The sequence below is a fragment of the Patagioenas fasciata genome, chromosome 2 (genome assembly GCF_037038585.1).
Source record: "Patagioenas fasciata isolate bPatFas1 chromosome 2, bPatFas1.hap1, whole genome shotgun sequence".
Lineage (NCBI taxonomy): Eukaryota > Metazoa > Chordata > Aves > Columbiformes > Columbidae > Patagioenas > Patagioenas fasciata.
In genome coordinates this window covers 159,196,800-159,217,889 of record NC_092521.1, presented here as the reverse complement: position 1 = coordinate 159,217,889, position 21,090 = coordinate 159,196,800, and the positions used below count along the sequence as shown (strand labels likewise).

Here is a 21,090-nt window from a genome sequence, read left to right as displayed (position 1 = left end):
TTTCCTTCCTAATAATGGATGATAATATCCAGTTATCATGTTTCTCTCAACAATGCTGGTATGGTCAATACTTACTGGCCAGAGAGCACAGGGAGCTTCTGCAGCATTCCTAGAACATTCAATTTCACTTCCGTACCAGGCCCTCATGAATTGATTCTCTAATCTTGAGGAAATTATCTTCCCTCTGTGCCATGTTTTGCCAAATTTCAGACCACGAAATTGAGAGGTATGCAAGCATTTATGCCATACATGTGCTTTTTATTATATTTATTTCTATTATGCAGCAAGCTGGAAAGATAACTCCATTTGACCAATAAAAAGAGGACTGCATTTCATCACTAGAATGCATAGAAGTCATATAACTCATTTGCAACATTTTACACTTACATTTGATCTTCTAAAAGTTGAAATGTATACTTCAGTTATACTGAAGGCTAACACAAGCAATTGCTGCAAACAGCTAAAAAATGCGTCTAAGGACTACAGCTTTAACCAACCATTTGCACTTTCACAGTTAAGTCACTTAAAATATATTTATAATGGATATTTGTAGCACTAAATTTATAAGAAAATCAAAATATGTTCATGCTAGAGGCTCTGCCCTTTCTAACAGGGCCCAGATTGTATGTGTGACAAAGCTGCGATTTTGCTGAATGTGCTTAAGAAACAGGAGAAATAAACAGATTTCTGCAGTGACTGTGTAAGGCAGGTTCCTCGCCACTACATTCAAGCTGAAGAAGAACATGGAATCTTTTTTTTTATTTTTTTTTTAACTCAGGTGAGTTGTTTCACTGTCTGGAATCTCTGAATTTTATATTTCTTGTTCATCAGAAAATTCTGTATTTCGATCCTGCTAACTGTCCAAGGTCATTGAAGGTTTGTAGGGTGTGATGAGAACCAAGAGCCCTTGTAATTAGACCTGTGATTTAGCTACTTAAGCCTACATATTTAGAAGAGTAAGTTTTGATGCCTATAAACACAGCTCAGACTTGTCAAGCAACAGAAACATATCAGAGCAAGAATATGGCATAAATACCCTCTTCACCAACTCAATCCAGGGTCACTAATACAACCGGCCATTTAGGTATCCTAATCAAGATGAAAACTGTGATATCTTGGACCACTCCAAACCAATAAGACACCATCACCTTAAATAATCAGATGGGGTAAGTTAACTCTCAGTGTTTTAGGGATGATGTTTTGTCTGTTTACAGCTGCAATCTTAGCGAAAAACATTCAGTTTCGATGTCAAGAAGTTCCATTGCAATATTTGTTGCCATGGATATTTCACCACAGCTGGGACATGACCAAAATTGGTAGGTGACAAATCTCAAATCTGTAAGTTTACAAATTTAATCATTTGCCATTGTTTAAAACTGCTAAAGGATTCTATATGTATTTTTTTAACTTTTTCCAATGCTTTTGAGGCAGCATCTTTACTCAAATTAGCTTTTTCATTAGATTTTAATGATAATACAGTATTTTTATATTTGTGGGAGTTTGTTTCAGTGGAATTCTTTTTTTTGCAGAATTAGAAAGCTGGCAGAGAAATAACTTTTAGACAACAAGGTGATATGATCCAACACCTCATTCCCTAAGTTATGATTAATATTCCCTATCAGCCATGCACTTTGTGAAAATGTGGGCTTCACCAGCAAAGTAACAGCAAAATTAAAAAAAAAAAACACCAACAAACAAAACCAAACAAACAAAAAAAATCAAACCAAATCAATAGCTTAGCTAAAAGTTAAAGGAATCTAGGAAAAAAAAAATATATAGTCTTGATATTCTACTGCATCTTCAAAATTCATATTTTAAAATATGAAATCAAGATTTCTGACTCTCCACAATGGTGTACATCACAATACATCTTATACACAAGAACCTGCATACAAGGCCTATTATTTCCTCACTGTCCGGTTATGCATTGCTTTTTGCTCTGTTATCTGTCCCTTATCACTAATATGATTTACATTATGCATACATCCCCTTGCTTTTCACTCTTCAGTTTTTATATTGTCTAAACTGTTGTATGCTAATAGAATACCAGAAAAATGTAACCATGATTCTAACTAGTGAAAGGCTGCAGCTACACATAAGCAAGTGCTTTAATTTCATTTAAGCAATGCTGAGTGTCTGTGCACAAGGACTCTTCTCTCCTGCATCCCTTTTTCATGTGTGCAGTATATAAATGATCATTACAGCCATCTGATACTAAAATCCTATGCTCAGAAACTTCAGCAGGTTCCTCTTTTCTAATTATCACTGTTAGTATACATGGCTTGCATAAACAACGGGATTCTGGAGTACTTATAAAGCTGTATAAAATCAAACTCATTGCTCATTACTATATTGACTATATTGCAATTTTATATAAACAGAGTTATCTTGCAGATAATTGTTCACTGATAGATTTCTCCTAACCTTTAAACTGAAGAGAAATGAAATCCACATTCATTTGTCTAAATGATGTCATGTGCCAAGTGTAATTACTTCTAGAGCAGGTCATCTATGTCTAGAGAAAGTTTATTTCTTCAAAACGTTGAGATGAAATTACACTGCACCACAGAGCCTGACTTATTAAACAGCAATAGGCCAGAGGACAGCTACTTGATGCAAGATATGTTTTATATTATGAATGTCAAAGCATGCGACGCTGGCAAAACCTGGGCTGCCCTTCTGCTCAGTAGTCAAAGAGCAAATAAAGGTATTGTTAATGTGAGAAAGCAAGCTATTCACAACTTTAAATTACTCTGTTGTCAGCTTTCTCATATAATTATGTAGCCCTAGAAACTGGGGGAAAAAAATCAAAACATTTACACAGAATTGGAACTGTGGATTACTGGGGAAAAAAAAAAGTTTTATCAGCAAGAACATGGCTGAGGATTTTAGAGAGCTTTATATTTCCTCAAGCTGGGTCTTGTGTACACCAAGAAGAATGAATCTCGAAATCCCAGAAAACACAGGAAACCATTTTTATTATCATATGTCTATATCTCTAACTTTTTTTACTAGATATTCTAAATCATTCATCTGTTTGCAAAATTGCTGAACAATCCCATGCCTTTTCTAACCTGCACATGTGCCAAATTCCACAGAGGAAGATTGAAAACTTTAAACGTAGTACCCTATACTTAAACCTAAATAATACACGGAAAATATGCAATTTATTCATTTTGGTTAGAAAAATCTATACTGCATGAATAAGAAGATCAAACTCCTGCATAGAAATTGTTCCTGTGGTATTAGTGAGACATGCATGTACATAACATCTACACAAATAAATTCCTTTTTGCAAATCCAGATAATTTACATTCCCATGATTACTATTGCATCTGATTACCTGCATTTCTAAACTGTTTTTGTTTCTAGGGACATGATGGACAGTGAAATTCTTCTGTCAGTTTGGTCATTTTCTGTAAACAAGATTTGTTTCCAGAGTTCCTGGATGAATGTCAAATTACCTAATAGCAATACACCATGGAGTAATGCATTTACTTGTGCCTACCCTGGAAGTACACACAGATTTATTCTGCTTTGGTTTTCTTGGGTAAATTAAGTTTTTTGAATGCTTTTCTTCAACATACTGCTGACTTTAAAAATTTCTAATTACAACTAAATCCTGACAAAATTCTTTACGTACATATTGCTGTTGATCTTTTAACTGAATTTATTTTCGGCTTCAGAGATCTGCAAGTACAAAGTTTATTGAGAATAAATGAACTGATGAGTGACTACCTTGCCAAGCTACTACAACCTTATTTATAGGTTAGAAAGCAAAATTACATACTTTTAAAATTTAAAATGTTTGATGGATGGATAGAATTGTGAGTGTGTTCTGTTGTGATGGGGGGCTTTGGGTGGACGGTGTTGGGTTTTGTTGTTGTTGTGTTCTTGTTGGTTGGTTGGTTTTTGTTTGGGTTTGATTTGGGGTTTTTGGGGGTTTTGTTTGTTTTATGAAAAGCAAACACAAGGTTTAGTTATAACAATACTGCAGCCATGGTGAAATATCAAGAGCAGCTGACGTAAGGCTCCTACAAACTTCTTTCTGCAGCCATGAAAACCTGAAAATCTTAATGTATTAAACACACAGAACTTAGGAAATGCCTGGATACAAATATATAGAGTAGATAAAATTACAGTATAAAATAGTAGTTTAAATTGCTGAATCTGTAGAACTCTCTCTGAGGTAACACTTTTTGTCCCCACAACCTCCCTACTTAGCCAGCAATATTTAAGTTAAGAAAGTAGAAAACAACTACTTTTATGCCAGGGGTAAGAGAAAAGTTAACGTTAATTCTTGAGTTTTGCTGAAATAAATCAGTCACAGTATTTATACTTGCTAGGAACAGGCCAAGGCGCATCAGGATCCTCCAGAAGGTTTCTATGGACTTACTAAATTTCAGTGAATGTCTATTCCACACACTTCTTCACATGTACATTTTTGAACACAAGTTAATTTCATTATCCACAAAAGTCAAAGCTACAAACTGCATTCTGAACCCATTTTCTACCAGTTTCATCTATTCTTGCATTGTAAGAGCCACTGCACAACCCCACTCATATTCACTGTGTCACTCTGGACTTGACAGATGTTCACAATTCCATACTCATCTTTTTTTTCTTTTCCAAAATAAAGATTCCTGCCTTATTGGATGATATTCCACACTTACAGCCATGCATTCTGCCTTTCTCCAAATCTCTGCATTTCAACCAGAGTTCCCAGCCTCTCTGAGGTATGAGAAGCAGAGCTGTACGTTGTATTTAAATACAGGCAAGCCATAGTTTTATGCGAGGACAAATGCTATTGTGTTGTTTTCTATTCCTTTCCCCATAATTCTTAAGAAGTTTCCTTGTTCAACCGGTATTCATTCAATTATCTATTACTACACTAAGTTCTTACTCCAAAGCAGTAATGGTCTAATTAGACTTATAACTTCATAGGTAAAGAAATTATTTTCTCCACATGCATTTTTTTTACACTAATTTACAATTCATTTCATCCGCCATTTTGAGTCCCGTCACTCAGTCTGTACATTTCTAAGATCAACTTTCACTTTTGGTATTGTGAATAATTAGTACCATCAGTAGGCTTCCCCATCACACTGTTCATCCTCTTTTCCAACTCATTTATAAGTATGTTGAATGTCACTGTCCCAGCGAAGATTCTTGCACTTTTCTGCTATCTCTAGCCTTTTAGAGATCTAATAATTTATTCTTAAGCTCTGTTTATTGGCTCTTGACCAATTAGTGATCCACCATTTTCACGTTCTATATTCCACATTCTTAGAAACAATTAGTTTCCTTAGAAAATTCTAGTGAAAGACACCATCAAAATTCTTTGCCAACCCAGACAGGCTTTACCAGTTACATCATGCTCGTTGATCCCTTCAGAGAGATTCAACAGATTTGCAAGACAAGACATTGCTGTAAAAAAGCCATATTGATTTTTCCCATGTAAATGATATACATTCAGGTGTCACATAATGAATAATTTCTTGATTGCAATTTTCTAATTTTGACAGTATGCACTACAGCTTTTTGGCATGTTAAACCCTTTTAAGGAAAACGGTACCCCATTTCCTGCTCTCTAAACAGTAGTTAACAAGACCCATCTCCAATGGGTCCGGTAAAGGAAAGTTCTGGCATGGGAACTACCCCAGTTCTTTCTATAGCTAAATTCATCTGTGGGAAAGCAAAAGGAAGTTAATGGACAGTTTTGGGGGGTTTTAAATTGAATTCTTTAATTTCTGTTTTCAAGCAACATTGCAATTTGTTTACTAATCATCTTCAAAACCTACCAATTGGGTAATTTGAAAGCAAATCACTTATGAATTCAGTTACTTTGCAGAAATTACCTCTTGTAGCTAGTAACTCCATAATACAGTTAGTAGCCAAGTTGACAAGAAGCCAATGAGAGTCCTTGGAACAGTGTTACTTATTCAGAAGTAGCTTAGCTCCAGAAATACAACTTTTACTCTCAAGATTAACTTATCATGGAAACTGCCTAAGCAGCACACCAACAAAGTTATAGTTCTACTATCTTTTAATCCAAATATTAAGGCTAAGGTGTAGCAATTCTTTTGCTCCTTGAAAAGAATTGTAAAAGCGAAGGTGTTAAATCCTCATTTACAAATAGCCAATCTCTTTTTATGAGTTCATTACAAGACTGAAGATTTTTTCACCATGCTAGGCCTTGACTATAAGTCTCTATTTAATCCACTTCCTCAACAAACAAGGAAGTCTCAGGTAGTTTTAATTGACTCAGATGTTACCCTCCAATTTCCTATGTGTCACTCACCTCTAGACAGTCTCCGTCTTTAAATGTCAATCTTCCTGGGAGAATAGGATGTCCTTGTGCAGTTTCTAGGGCCACTGCCCGCTAAGCGGACACATGGGAGGACACAGTTTAGGAATGGAGAACAAGGACTCTTACCTGCTGCTTTGGCAACATCTGCAGTTGAAATGTTTTGGAGGTTTGAGTGTACTCTGAAGGTCACAGCTGGTCCCAGCACGCTGGAAGAGATTATTAAAAAAACATAAGATTCTTAATCAAGAGACATGGCATAATATTCCTTATCAAAATAGGTTTTTAAGGAGAAACTATTAAGACACCATTTAGCCCTCTTCCTCTTGCTTCATTAGCTACATTTGCATACATTTTTATACCTCTTGTGGTTTCTTGTGTGTATCTTGTGCCTGTCTGAAAGAATTTCAATGACATTAACTAAACTTCAAAACACTCCTGTAAACACCATTCTTGTTATGAAAATGGCAAACTGGAGGCACTGAAATTGTTATTCACCAAAGTAAAGCATAAAGCATCACTGGAATTCAGCAGCCAAAAAAGATCACACATAGTTTCACAATTTATGTGACTAACATCAATACACGTCTAGTCCTGTTGTCACAACTGTAAGTCAGAGGGACAAGGAAGAAACTCAGAATATTTATCTTGATCATATTCTGCAAAAATATGTGTGGTGAAAAGATTTTGGACATATCTGATCCAATGGCTGATTTTGACCAGAAAGATACCACGAAGTGTTTATCTATTAACAACAGATGTAATCACCTCTTTGAATAACTTATGAAGGGAAATGATTGACTCTCTGGTGACCGTTTTGGGTGTACTTTGATGGTTCTTTTTCGCATTAAAATATATGAGACATTTACAGAGGAAGGTACTGATTAGGTAGATGAAGAATGGCAAAGTGTTCAGGATTTCGCAAAAAGCTTTCATTGTGTATTTTTAAAGAAAAATAAATCCATGTATGTAATGTTTCATTTATTCTCCACCCACCCCAATAATATCCAACTTACATGTATATCTGACGAAAAAAATAAATTTATTTCAGTTCTGATATCCTTAAAACTATAATAAAGTACATATGTATTGAAAACATAAGAAAATTACACACATGGATATATAGTAAATGTATTTTTGAGGAAAATGTCCAGTTAACCAGAGACTGTAGAAAATATACGATAATTTACAGAGAGAAAGAGCACAAGGGCTCAACAAAGACAAATATTGGCACCATTATAAAAGTTTACAGACATAGTATGTATTACGTGAGCTCCTAAGGTTTTATTATTCATATAAACAGTGAAAAAAATTACATTCATACTATGAATAACAACCCTGCTTAAATGGTGAAGTACATTGGCTGGGACCACACATGTAACACGGTTTGACCTCCTACAGCTGTGGCTTATGAAAGAATGATGTCTGAAAAATTGCTACATAAAAGAAATAACCTGAAAATATTTTTGTTGCAGGGCTTGAAGTATTAAATTATTCTTCTACTAACATCTTGATATTTTGCTTTCATACAGGAGAGGGCATTTAAGGAAGTGTGCTTAATTGCATCACATATATCCTAGGCAGAATTACCTTTAAACTTCTTTCACTTCAGGAAGAAAAATTCTTATTTTGTTTCGAGATGACAAAGAGAAACACCCTAGGAAGCATTCTTTTGGTCTTTTTCTAGCAAAGCATGCACTATGAACATCTTATACCAGAGTTAATAGGAACTTTCATTAATCCATCATTTTTTTCTAAATACTCTTAGGGAAGGGCAAGAAAAAGAAAACACAGAGATTTTATTGGTAAAGGGCACTCCAGATCCCTAGTCATTAATGATCAAGAAATGTATTTTAATAATGTTAGGTAATTATAAAACATTTATTGGCATCATTTAAGTAATATTTTAGGTTACAATACTCAACAATTGAAAAGCATATTTTATTTGAGACAACTGCTTTACAAAAAATTCAGGTTATTCCCCAATTCTGTCACTAACACTGAGATATTCAACTTTAAAAAGCAGCTGGGAGTTTCATGATATTATACACTGAATTTAACTACTGTTGTGCTGTTCTTCTTTCTGCATTGCCAGCTTAAGAGAAATGATGATTCCTCTTTGGCTGCTCATACACTGCAGGTGTAATTAGCAGTCTGCTTTAAATAAAAGCAGGCACCAATCCAGAACACAGCTATCCCGTGACAAGGGTAGGCTGAAAAAAGTATTCAGATATTCCCCTCAAATCTACACTGTATATTCCATCATAGCCGTGAACCTGGAACTAACGTAAACTTTCAAGCGTGGTGTAGTTACAGTTTGGCTTTATCAGCAAAGACACAAAGTTTCCTGCTCTCCTTCCCTTGCATGTATTATTTGCTTCTGTCTCTAGCCCAGAGCTCACTCCCCACTCAGGTGTCCTCCTGCCCTGCTCACTGCAGTTGTGCACTTAATGGCATCATTCAAATTGTACAGATTAAAGTGGGATCATTTCAGTGACCCAGCCCAGGCAGCGAGAGGGGTGAAGCCTGGCAGGGACCATGGCACTAATCCAGGAACACAACAGGATCTGAGTCATGTCCACATACATGTTGTCACAAGCACTATCATTTCTCCTTACAGCCAAAGATAAAAACATATGGATGCAAAGAGCAAAACACAGGGTGGGGAAAAAAAATCCTTATGGAAGTGCAGTGATATCAGGTTAACACCATTCTTTTTCAAGAAAGAAGAAATCTCAGAATAATTTTAAAAACCCACTCATATATTGCTATGTGGAATACTGTTTTTCTCTATGGTAGCAATTGAATGCTTGAACATAAGGAATCACCTGAGCACCACATAAGCACAGCTTCACTAGGAATATCTACAAAATATAGAAAGTAAAGCAGCTCTTGTCACAACTCTTTGCATATTGGAATTCTGCTGTTTATTTAAAAGCAAACAAAAGACCTTGAGATTACTCGGTCTAAATTGCATTTGTGCTCAATGTTTTGGGAACTGACTGCTTCAGGAGCTCATAAAATGAGATTTTTCTCATGGGGGGCTTCTGGCAAAAGCACTCAATAAATAAACATTTCAATAACAATAGATGCCCTTTGGGGAATTCCTCACTGTTCGTTATGTGTTGGACGAGAACATTTAAACAAAACCGGTAATTATTTGACTGCAAAATATTTTTTTAAAATACTTTTTAACAAGAGGGCAACCAGCCTGAAAAAAGGTTCTAAGATGAATAAAATGCACCCCTGATACTTCCTAACCAGAAACTTTAAATTAGATAGATGAGACCGCTTCTTCGTGCGGCTGTCAAACCCTCTGAAGCCTAGCTAATATTAATGGCAATTGTCTTTACATCACTCGCAATACGGAGGCTCACTGAAGTGCACAGGATTGTTTATGACCTGACGAATTGCAAACAAACCATTCCCACAGAGGAGGGAGGGAGGGAGGGAGAGAGGATGCTGGCGGTAGCGGGGCCATCCCTCCTGCCTGGCAGCTCCATCTCACCAGCGCTCAGCCAGCTGTGCAGGGAAAAGCAATCAGAAATGGAAAACGCAACGTCCAGGCTGAAACGTAACCTACACCTCAGACATGCATCTGCAGCAATCGAGATCTAAAATTTTAGACGGTAACACTTTTAATCTAGAAAAGTAATGTTTTATAACAGATTTTTTTATTTTTCCCTCCAAGCTGCATGTGGCTGCAATTACACCTGTGTAAATTTGTAGTTGACTCTTCTGACATAAGTGAACTTACACTTAGCTAAATAAGAGAAGACTGTGAGTTTTAGAAGGCATCTGGACCATATTATTACATTTTGTTTTCTAATACTTTGTTATGCATTTTTTTTTAATAAAGGTAAGCAGGTCTGGCTTAAAGGCTAATAAATGGTGACTTCTTCCAAAGCAAAACATAATTTCTGTTGCAATGACCTGCTAAATTGATTATGTGAAATTTACTAATTACCCCCTCTGTTGGCTGTCACAACTTCTGGGGTTTTTTTAATTTCAATAATGTTGCCTTCAGCCATAATAGTTTTTTTTAACAAAGACATTCAAAGCATATTGCAAATTGTCACCCTTATGTGCTGTTGTCTTATATTCTGTTTACTAGAGATGAAATAATTACAGTGTTTATACCAGAATGACTCGAAGGTTGATTGCTGATTTAATAATATCCCCTCCTCTTGGGTTTATATTTCTCATCTGAAGGTGGGAGGGTGCACAATATGCAGAGAAATAAACAATATTATTTGTGAAAAAAAGAAGGATTTCCTTTCATTAGTTGTTTTACTGACTAACAACATTCTTATTACATTTTGCCTGTCAACAAATGAATGATCTGAATACACGGAGCCGGAGCATGGTCAATATGGCAAGGTCCATATCACTTTTAAGCCTCAGGTTATAATTACATTTATGAATGACAGGATTTAAATCTCCATAAATTACCTACCAAGCTTTGCATGCCTGATCTTCTCCCTCATGTGTGTACACTTTAGTATTACAATGTCATACAGAAGGTTTAGTGTGAAATGCAGTCACAGTCTATCATACCCCCTAGTGGAAAAGGATTTGAGAAACAAGTGCCAACATGGTTATGTGTATCCTTGAAGATGAGACATAGAGCTGATGCCAGATGGAAATGAGTTGAGGTTGCACTGCATTTTTAAAAAATAGAGGCAAAGTGCAATTTCTCAAGATTGGAGGAAGATGAGGAGATCAGGATTGGATATTTCCAACATTAAACATTCTCTTAATGACCCTATTTCATAAAACAGAGCTTGCCTCAATAAAGCTTAGATTTGAAATTAGAGTCACTACTTGTCTATATGTTCATTTCAAAATCCTTTAATCTCTGGAGGTTAAGAAAAGCAATTAGTAACGCTCCAGAGGATTGCACAAAGTAAATTTTATAGCAATGAAGGTAATTGTCTCAGGAAATGTTTGGTGGGCTTGAACTAATGACTTGCAATGTGTACACATTTCTCTGCTTACTGTGTTAGGAATTTGAAGCTTATGTCCATTGTTTATATTGCAATGAAGCCTCCTTTTCACCTCCACAATTTTGGAAGAACTAAAATGCTCATAATACTGTAAATGTGTTACATATTATTTATATATAGGTATAGAAACATACTTATGCCAGATCAAATTAATGGGAAAAAGCACAGGATTAGAAAAGGCATTTTTTTATACAGTATGTTCATACAACATGATTTATTGAGTAAAGCAAAGTCAAAAAATTGCAGCTGGTCATTGTCCCATAATTCATAAATGGATGGAGAAGTGTATGCTGGCTATTTTGTTCTCCTCCTTTTACTCAGACCAGCTGTAAATCCATTGACCACTTGATTCAGGTTTCATCAATATTTTTGACCTGAAATTTTAACCAAAATTAATTTTGTGGATCATTGCATTATACTCTATTTATATTACATACACAGGTACCTGACTAAACTCCAAAGATTCAGGAAATCTGTCAGGAACATATCGTGCTCTAGCCTGACCTACGAGAAAATAACTTCCCTGAACTGTTGAGCAGAGTACACTGATCATCAGCCAGACTTAATACTAAAATGGGACACACCTTTCACTCTTTGGTATCTTTACTGTTCAAAGATTGCACCTCAACAAATGTCAATGTACAGCTGTATGTATTCTCACATTTCTATTGACATGTATGTACTTACAACCAGTGATCAATTAAAACATCTTTATCTGTTTTAGCAAATTGAGCTTCTTGAGCCCTTCCCTGGAAACACTTAATACTCTCCTTAGACTGCAGAAAGACAGTGTTCCACAATGTACTGAAATACAGCCAAAAATATATTATCTATTCATATTTATATCCTTTACATACTCTAAGCATGAACTGTTTGCATGATTGTGTACAGAAATGTGGTCCTGTACTAAACACAGAGCTAGCATAGAGAAAGTTTGTTGTAATAACATCACATCTTATGCCTGAAAATGATCAAGTACTAAAGATGAAAAAGCAAAATCCCTGCTAAGGGAAGGGCACTAAACATGGTACTCACCAGTTAGTGGCTGATTTTCTACCACCACTTGCATTTCATTAGAATGGTTTACATAGTGCAGCTAGGTGAAGTGTAACAGATTAAACCACAAAGATTAGAAGGAATGGCAGTCTCAGAGCAATCACATCTTGAAAATGTAACTATGTGGAAACAAAACTTAGGTCTGGATTTCATAGAATCATTGAATCAGAGAAGGAACCTTCCAAGCGACCCCCTGCTGTAAGCAGTGACATCTTCACCCAGCTCAGGTTGCTCAGAGCCCCGTCCAGCCTGGTCTGGGATGTCTCCAGGGATGGGGCATCCACCACCTTTCTGGGCAACCTGTTCTGGTATTCTACTACCCCCATTTCAACAATTTTTTTTCCTCACCTCTAGCCTGAATCTTCTGTCTTTTAGTTTAAAGCCATTACCCCTTGTCCTATTTGATGGTTGCAGCTCAGACTTACCTCTGCAAGGTACATACAGCCTCCATAAATCACACAATTATTTGGACACCTGGAATCGTCCTCTTCTATCCCCCTGGAACAATCAGTGCTGTAGAGTGATTTCATGGAGAATTGTTTCAGGGGGAGAGAAGATGGCAGTACAGGGTGTCCAAATAACAAAATGTATTCTGACCGATGCACTTCTGTCATCAGAATAATTTCAACAGTAAAGTCACAGAAAAGGGGTGACTGGTCCAGAAAAGGATGCTTTCCAACAACAGCAGCCCATGTTTGGTGAGTTTCTGATACCAACCAATATGGATCTTTAATTTTATGTTAATCATTCATTTTATATTACTTATTTAATCCATGCACATCAAAACTGTGCTAAATACACTGAACACTAATTTACCATGCAAAAGATGATGAAAGAGTATTTTTAAGATTTCACAACTCACTTCATCTCAGGTGAAGATTATTTTGCTAAGCCTACAATTTAAATGATTTAAAAAACGGACAACACTCAATTTAAAGATTGATGCCACACTCCATTTGTCCTATTTTTATTCTTCATAAAATGCAACTTCTGATGATTACTCAATATCTATGAATAATTTGCAGAGTTTTAAAATAATTTTTCTATTAATCTGTCATAAGCCATGAAACTTGACATTTTCACCACGCTGAGTACATGAAAGTTGCCAGCTTTGCCTGCCATGCAAATAAGATTCTTAATTACAGTATTTAAAAGAACAAACCATACAAGTGCTATAAATTTTTACAGCAAAAGAGTGTTTGGACCCTGAGAGAATGGAAAAATGGTCTCAACATGCTGCTTAGATGTACAGTGATTTTTCTTTCACTCCCCCAAAATTAAGCTTAAGGATAAAAATGTTAAGAGTATTAAAAAAAGAGTAACAGAAGATAATTGTATTCTGTTTCTATTTCCATTCTTCTTGTTCATATCTTCTAGCATTCTGCCTGGTACATGAACAGCAGACAGTTTTAATTTTTAGCCAGTAAGCATTCAATGCATTTTACTGACTTGAGGTCTACTTACCTTCTGCACACCTTTGTTGTTAGTGGAGCTCGTTGAAATCACGTGTAAAATTTGCCTACTAGGATGCTAATCACCTTATGCTGAGTTTGCACAAGTCACGTTTAATAATTAATGAAGAACATGACTCCTGTTTAGACTTTTGCAGAGGTAAAGGTTCAGCTTTGATAGGAGCCGGGTAGGTCACAAACTTGTTTGATGAGGATTAAGCAGCACAACCAGAGACCGACTCAATTCAAAAAGTTACAAAACTCTGAGTGCTACAAGCAGAGCCCTCCTGCGTGCTTGCTTAAGGACCTGTTGGCTTTTCCTTTAGCTCTGAGGAGACCAACTAAAAGATTTGGTCTTGAGGTTCCCCTGCCAGCTGTGAGGGAGAGACATTTGCTTTGCAAAGGAGGCTCTGCAAGTGGAATTCATTGGCCTCTTTCGGTTGCACCTGCAGATGTATATTTGCTCCAACTGCCTTTATGGCTCCTCAGGAATACAAACCCTTCCACAGGCAGGTCATGGTGCAGCTTGTAGGCCTGGATATACAATATTTACTGGCTAGGGTGTAAAAAAAATGTGCATAAGAATGATTTATTTTTTTCAGCTGGGACAGCAGGTCTGATATTCATGCAACCCATCCATCCAGGTGACAGAGGGGAAAAAAGCGTGTGTTTGCATATGTAGGAAAATCAAGTAGCCAAGGGCAGAAGGCTCAAGAAAGACATACACATAAGATTAATTTTATGTATTCCTTATAAGGGACTATTCTTTTAAACAAATCTCTACACGATAATCTTTTTACATTTCTAATATTAGTTATTCTATTTGTGGACCAAGCTTTAGTTCAAGAGTGAGAATCTCAGTTCTCTCTATTCTCATATCTGTCACCAAGTTCTGTACCATCTAAGGGAAACTGTCTTGAGTTTCAATTTACCCATCTGTAGAATGGCAATTATTACTTGTTAATACATGTGAAATGTTATATAAATTAAATGCAATGGCACACAGTCAGTGACTTGCTTGAAACAAAGGAGTATATCCTGCCTACCCTATAATGTTATGAACTGTAATGTTATTTCTAAAAGGATACGATGGCATTCTCAGTCACACAGAGGGATGGGCAGCAGAGAAATATGAAGTTAAAAATAGGTAAACTTTAGAAGATCACTTATCGGTAAAAGCCTTCTATTGAGTAGCGACCTATGAGTACACGGATATGTATTCATAACACTCGGTTTCATTCTGCTTTTGATTACAAAGGTGCAAATCTCCTGGTTTAATGAGGTAAAGTGTTGTAATGGAAAGTCAAACTTTGTACATTTTTATTTATAAGTCTCCCTAGATTTTTACTGTCTTTCTGTTTTGTCACCTAGAATTCATAAAATGCTGCAGGCCAAAATCCTTCTTGTTATTTTAATATATTTTCATATTTTTCTAGCAGGAAAGTTACAGTGGAGAAGGCAAAATGATCTTGGCTATATGCACATTTATTAAAGAAAAGCACACAAACTATATTATACCTCAGGGGAAAAAGCCACAAGACTAATGTAATGCTAAGGTTGAAAAATCATTCATTTTTAAGTAAAGGAATGCATAGTCGAAACTTCCACCTTATTTTCGTTTCCTTATCCTCATTCCTTTAAAAACTGATGCATCTTTGTATTATAAATTAGTTCTCAAATAAGACAACATGTACTAGAAAACACAATGTAATTTCTTATAAAGCCTGCATGCAATGAGTTACAGCAGTACATTTTTCGGACTATTTGTTTTCCAGACTCATTAAATCTGTGGAAGAAGTCAAGTTTGAATAGAAGTGATTCCATTATTTCTGAGTTATGCTTTTAGAACATTTTAAACAAGATTATGCCAAAAAGCCTTAGTCTGTTGGTTTGCTATTTAAAATCAAAGAACAAATGACAAATATTGCTCAACTTTTTTGAAAGGTATATTTTTTTGTTGAGACTGAGCATAGCACAATTCAAACTGAAATAAAAATGTTGCTTAATTTCTGGACAATGAATGGAATGGAAGTAAAAATTCAATCTATTGCTATCTTATATTACAGCACCTTAAGGAGAGCAGTGTGGACTACATGGTTTTTCATAAGCACAGTATTAGAACATGCCTCTCAGTCAATCTAAATGGCATAGATGGCAGAATCCAGAATCTGCCAATCTAGGAAAAAACTTTGCAAGAATATTAATCCACAGGTGCTCAACATACAACACAAGAAAAGATTGATCATACTGAATCAAGGAGAAAGGAATCATGAAGAATCTGTACGGTAAAAGTTTGCAGACACAGTGCCATCTGTCCCACTACTGCTCAGTGGTTAAATAATCCTCCCTCACACCATCCTGCCTCTCCAGCTACCAATAATTTCCTGAGATGTTCACATTTAGAGCATACATATACCACATGTCATAATCCATCAGCATGATGAGGTGAAAATACCAAGTACTGTTCCAGTGTTTAGGTTCTGGATGACTGAATATGATTAACTGGCTGATTGAGTTTTTCAGGTGTTAGAAAAATAACATGACAAACAATGAACAAAACCTATAAAGCATGATTAGGACCCTACAACCCATGCACACGTTCATAATAGGTGAGGCTGGGAGTTCCACTCATCAGTCTGCCTGCCCAACACTGATTTGAACGCATTTAAAGCTTCTCCAAACTTTCAGCACATGGTTTGATTTTCAGATATCTTCCTCAGATTAAGTTCTTTTCACTGGGATGGTTGGCTGGCTTTTCAAATTGTATTTATTCCAGCCCAAACGTTTCAGCACTTCCTAAGAACAAGAATAATAGTAGATGTTATTTGGAGTGTAAGGCCTTTTCTTTGAAAAGGAGGTGGTAAATGTCTCTAAACCCACTACTCAAAAACAGAGATTTGAAGTATGGCAAGAATGTGCTTGCTGCTGCCCTCAGGCCTTCCAAGTTGAAGCTTTTGTTAGATCACTGTTCACATAAAACTATGCAAAAAACATAGTTGACACTAAAGATATACTACAGTTTAATAGGAAGAAACAACCTTGACTTCGTATCTAGAGATGCAGTCTTTCTTTTCAAAATGTTTTTTTCAGTAGGATTCCTGACACCCAAGGAAGAATGGTAGTAGAGAAGACCAATATTTTTAGGGGCCTCAACTTCATTTTTATCAGACTTTAGGAAGTATGTTGCAAATAAGGTACGGAACTATAAGGATGTAAAGATCCTACCGCTGCTTTGAATTCTGCTGGTACCATTCAGTTCTGCCTCAGATTCAGACTCGGTTCATTTGAAGCCAAGTCATTTCAGGCAATTTGTTCTTACAGACCAAGTGCCACTGTCTAAACCAAGAGCTGACTTCTGGGACTGCTGAACACTGAGAATGGTAATTTAAAGCAATGGGATCTCTTTCTCAATAAGTGAAGTTCTTTACAGAAGAGGCTGAATAAGCTACACTGTGAGACATCAGACTGGACACTTCATATTAGCAAATGCTTTGACATTAATCTCTTCATGCAGAACTCCAGCTCTCTATGGTCCTATTAATACCCCACATCTCATGTGAGTTAAGTATATCAGTTCATGTTTGTCAAGCATTTTGATAGCGTAGTGAAGAGCACCATAGGAAAAAACAAAACAAAACAAGAGGAAATGGGTTTTCTGACCTCAAAGCAGGATTTGAATAATGTGCAATAAATGAATCCTGAAGCCACACATTGAACAATGAGAATAAAATGAAGCATTGAAGAGTTGCTCATTAACTCAGCATTTTATTTCCTGCATATGGGATAAGACAGACGGCCGTAGAAAAATACGTAGATAAGAGCAAACATTTCAAGAATATATCATAATTAGTCTTTATAAAAAGATTGATATATTTGGTCAGCTGAAAAAGAAAAAAAAAAAGGCTTGAGTTCAGTCCGAATTTTTTGTTCTTATGACCAAAGTAAAAGTATTTTTCTTATAAGCCAAACTTAGATAAATTTTGAATCTAGTCATTACTTTGACTTTAAAAATTACAGTATTTTATTTTCACAATGTCAAACCACACTGCTGTGGCTGCTACAAATTTTGAAATGTATTTTTCAGCTGAAGCCTCCATACGGTTTCCATATCTATTTTCAATGAACCTGAATTTTCATTTTTTGTATAATAAACTATTCAAGTAAAACACCAAATCCACCTTCAACCACAGTGTGGGTAGGGAGAGAAGTCAGGTGAAAGCAGAACAGCCAACCTGAGGCCTGGGAGTTTGCACTTTAGGCTCTGAAAGATCAGTGACTGGTCTTTTAACTTAGCTCTGGATATAAGATATAGATCCAACATGAAAAAGGGACTACTGGTTAAATTTTATGGCTCTGCAATCCAGGACATTGTATTACATAATCAGCTTCAGCTTTTTCAACTTGAAAAATCTATTTATATTAGCATTTGAAAACTGGCATAAGTATCCTGTTCATCCCCAACATTATATATATAGATTATATGCTGATACAGACAATTGTTTTACACTTCAAAACAACATCAGCAGATAAAGATTAACGTCATTTTATGGAATTCATATAGAGTACTCTGCTACAGGCTTTGCACTGAAAAAATAGATATGGAAATGCGCATGCTTGTTGGTCAAGTTATCACGTGTCCTAAAGGACAGTTCTTTGAGTATTGAGTTTAGTCAGAAGACAAAAATGACAAAGATGCCCACTATGATAAATGGGCGGAATAAGTCAACACAGTAGAAAAAAATGGGGAAAAAAGAGACAACTAAAGTGAGAGACTTTCAATGGCAACAGGGCAAATCATATAAGGCTAAAGAGAGAAATAAGAAGGAAAAGAAAAAAAATCAGTGCTACTGCAGTATCCATCAGAAAATGTAATATTCAGCTGAAAATCTCACTCCTAACTGGAGGCTGAGAATGGTGGGATATGCAGTCTGAGGTACTATGAAATGAGAATAATCTGTTTTCTCTCCATACAAAGGTATTCAGCTAAGCTTAAAGCTGAAAAGTTCCCCTGACAATGTTCTCAGTAAATTCCCCAAGTATGAGAACATTTAAAAAATTCAGAAATAATTTGTATTCTCATCAGAAACCAAATCATTCATTTATCTTCTAATCAACGCCTTTGACTATGGATTCTGAGTGTTCTTTCCACTGCCCTCACAGCTGAGCTTAGAGATTTTAGTATTTTTATTATATTTGGATGCTTCCCGATAATCTTTCATGTTTGTAAGTTTATTTTGTAAGGTGTGAAGAATTGTAGTTACATGAAGAAGGATAATGTTGTAGATTGCAGTGTAGTAAAATTATATTTCGTTAAATAAATACCAACCCTCCTAACACTACTACTCATCTGACTTCAATCCATGATAGCAGTCCAACAATCAATCACCAGGGGCATTGGACACCCATAATTAGATTATAAAATCATAACTATAGTCATTTTACGTCTGCTTGCATAATTACATCAGCATGCTAATATCCTTTTAATGGTCTCTAATGATGTAATAAGAAATAATGGAATTTATTTGACAGCTACATAATCATTAACAAAACATATTAAGCATAACTATTACTTCCATAAAGATTCAAGCTGCATCCAAAAGTGACAGCTAACATGTTGGATTTTTTCTTCAACGTTGAAATGTTTCTAATTATGAATTCCCCAAATCTATTCCCACTCATCAGCTTCACAGGGCGAGCAAAGTTTATGTCAATGCAAACTTGACACCAAACCAACTGCAGAACTGGACTGAACGCTCTGGGAGCCAAGCCCGAGGCTACGCTGGAAACCGCGGGCCATCGGTTAAAGTCGGCAGGATTGTGAAGGAAAGAAGATAAACTGATTACTACCGTGCATCAACTAATCAAGAACTAACACAGGAATCGGTAGGAATCCCTGGCAAAAGCAATCGTTCACTTAGCGAACTCCAAAGCAGAGGAAAAAACTAAAAATACAGGGAAGAATGAAAGGTATTTGCAGACAACTGACTAAAGGTAGTAACGTATTTGTGAAGCGGTCCCTTTAAAATTGTGTTTTCCATAGAAAAGGAAAAGAAACTCTTAACTGAGAATTTAAAGAACTTAAAGGACTCCTCACTCAGTTCCTCTCCTCGGTGCTCACACTATTCCTATTGAATGTGATTAACGTTGTGCTTCTCATTAACTTGTATTTACTCTTAAATCTTTGCAATGGTTTGAAAAATTCAAGGCCTACGCTGTTACTTTCTTTCTTACATTGAGAATTACTGGATGGAAAAGAGAGAACTGAAAATTTTACACCAAGCTAATATGCAGGTCAGAGTTTGAAGTAGACTAGTATGTTACATTCCAACCCCTTTTAAAAATCCTTGGTCCCAGGTTTATTGGTAATTTTTTCTACAAAATGTCTCCATTTAAAAACAACCAAACACAAACAAACAAAAAAACCAAACTACTGAATCCTTAAGAAAAAGAGTACTTTTAGTTGCCAGTGAAACAAAATTATGTAAATCACTCATGATGCCTTATGTCAACTAAGAGCATATTTCCCAAGTTGACGAAGCTGGATTAGGAATAATCATGACATCAGGTTTTTTCATGAAAGCCCTCTCCATGAGGCCACTCAGAAGCTAACCAGAGCCTTCACATTCATACAGTTTTCCATTGGCAGTTGTGCAGTGAAAACAAAAGAACAAATCCAAAAAGTGTTAATCCTTTGCCTGGTGAGGCCTTTTTTTAAAAGCTTCTACTATGGCTATAGCTATTGGCCAGCTCCACATATCTTTAGCATTTCATGGGTTTAACCTGAGTCCAAGTATCTCATTTTGTTAAGAAAATGTATTATGGATGAATTCTTCACTAACTTGAGATTTGGGATAACCTTACCCAGACTTATATATTTTTTTAAAAAGGCAAAGACTGACAAAAATGTTGTCTAACGGACAGAATGCTCAGTCCTGTTTGGAGTTACTGTAACTCCTAACACACTTTTAAAGTACCGACCATACAATACAAGTATTAATACTTTTGCTACAGTCCTATGACTGCAGATTAATAGACACAAAATGATGAGCTTTCCTAATGTTGCACATTTAAAAAAATGTATCACTGGAGGGATATTTTCTGTTAGAGACTGAATCTACATCCTGCCAATTGCAAAGCTGTTGAAATTTATCAAATAATAAAAAATAACCAAAAGGCTTTATGCTAACAATTAGAAAGGTAGCTGAAAGTGCTCTTGTACTGTAAATGAATGAAGTTAATGAAGCAGAATCTAATGATTCCAGCAGAGAAA

The 21,090-nt window shown here is 35.9% G+C and overlaps 1 protein-coding gene across 1 annotated transcript in view; it reads right to left on the bottom strand.

The window, feature by feature from the left end:
- Positions 1-21,090, bottom strand: part of PTPRN2 (protein tyrosine phosphatase receptor type N2) — a 651,416-nt gene that overhangs the window by 354,978 nt on the left and 275,348 nt on the right. Inside the window, 1 exon segment of the mRNA XM_065830742.2 lies at positions 6,437-6,516. Coding sequence (XP_065686814.1) covers positions 6,437-6,516 — 80 coding nt within the window.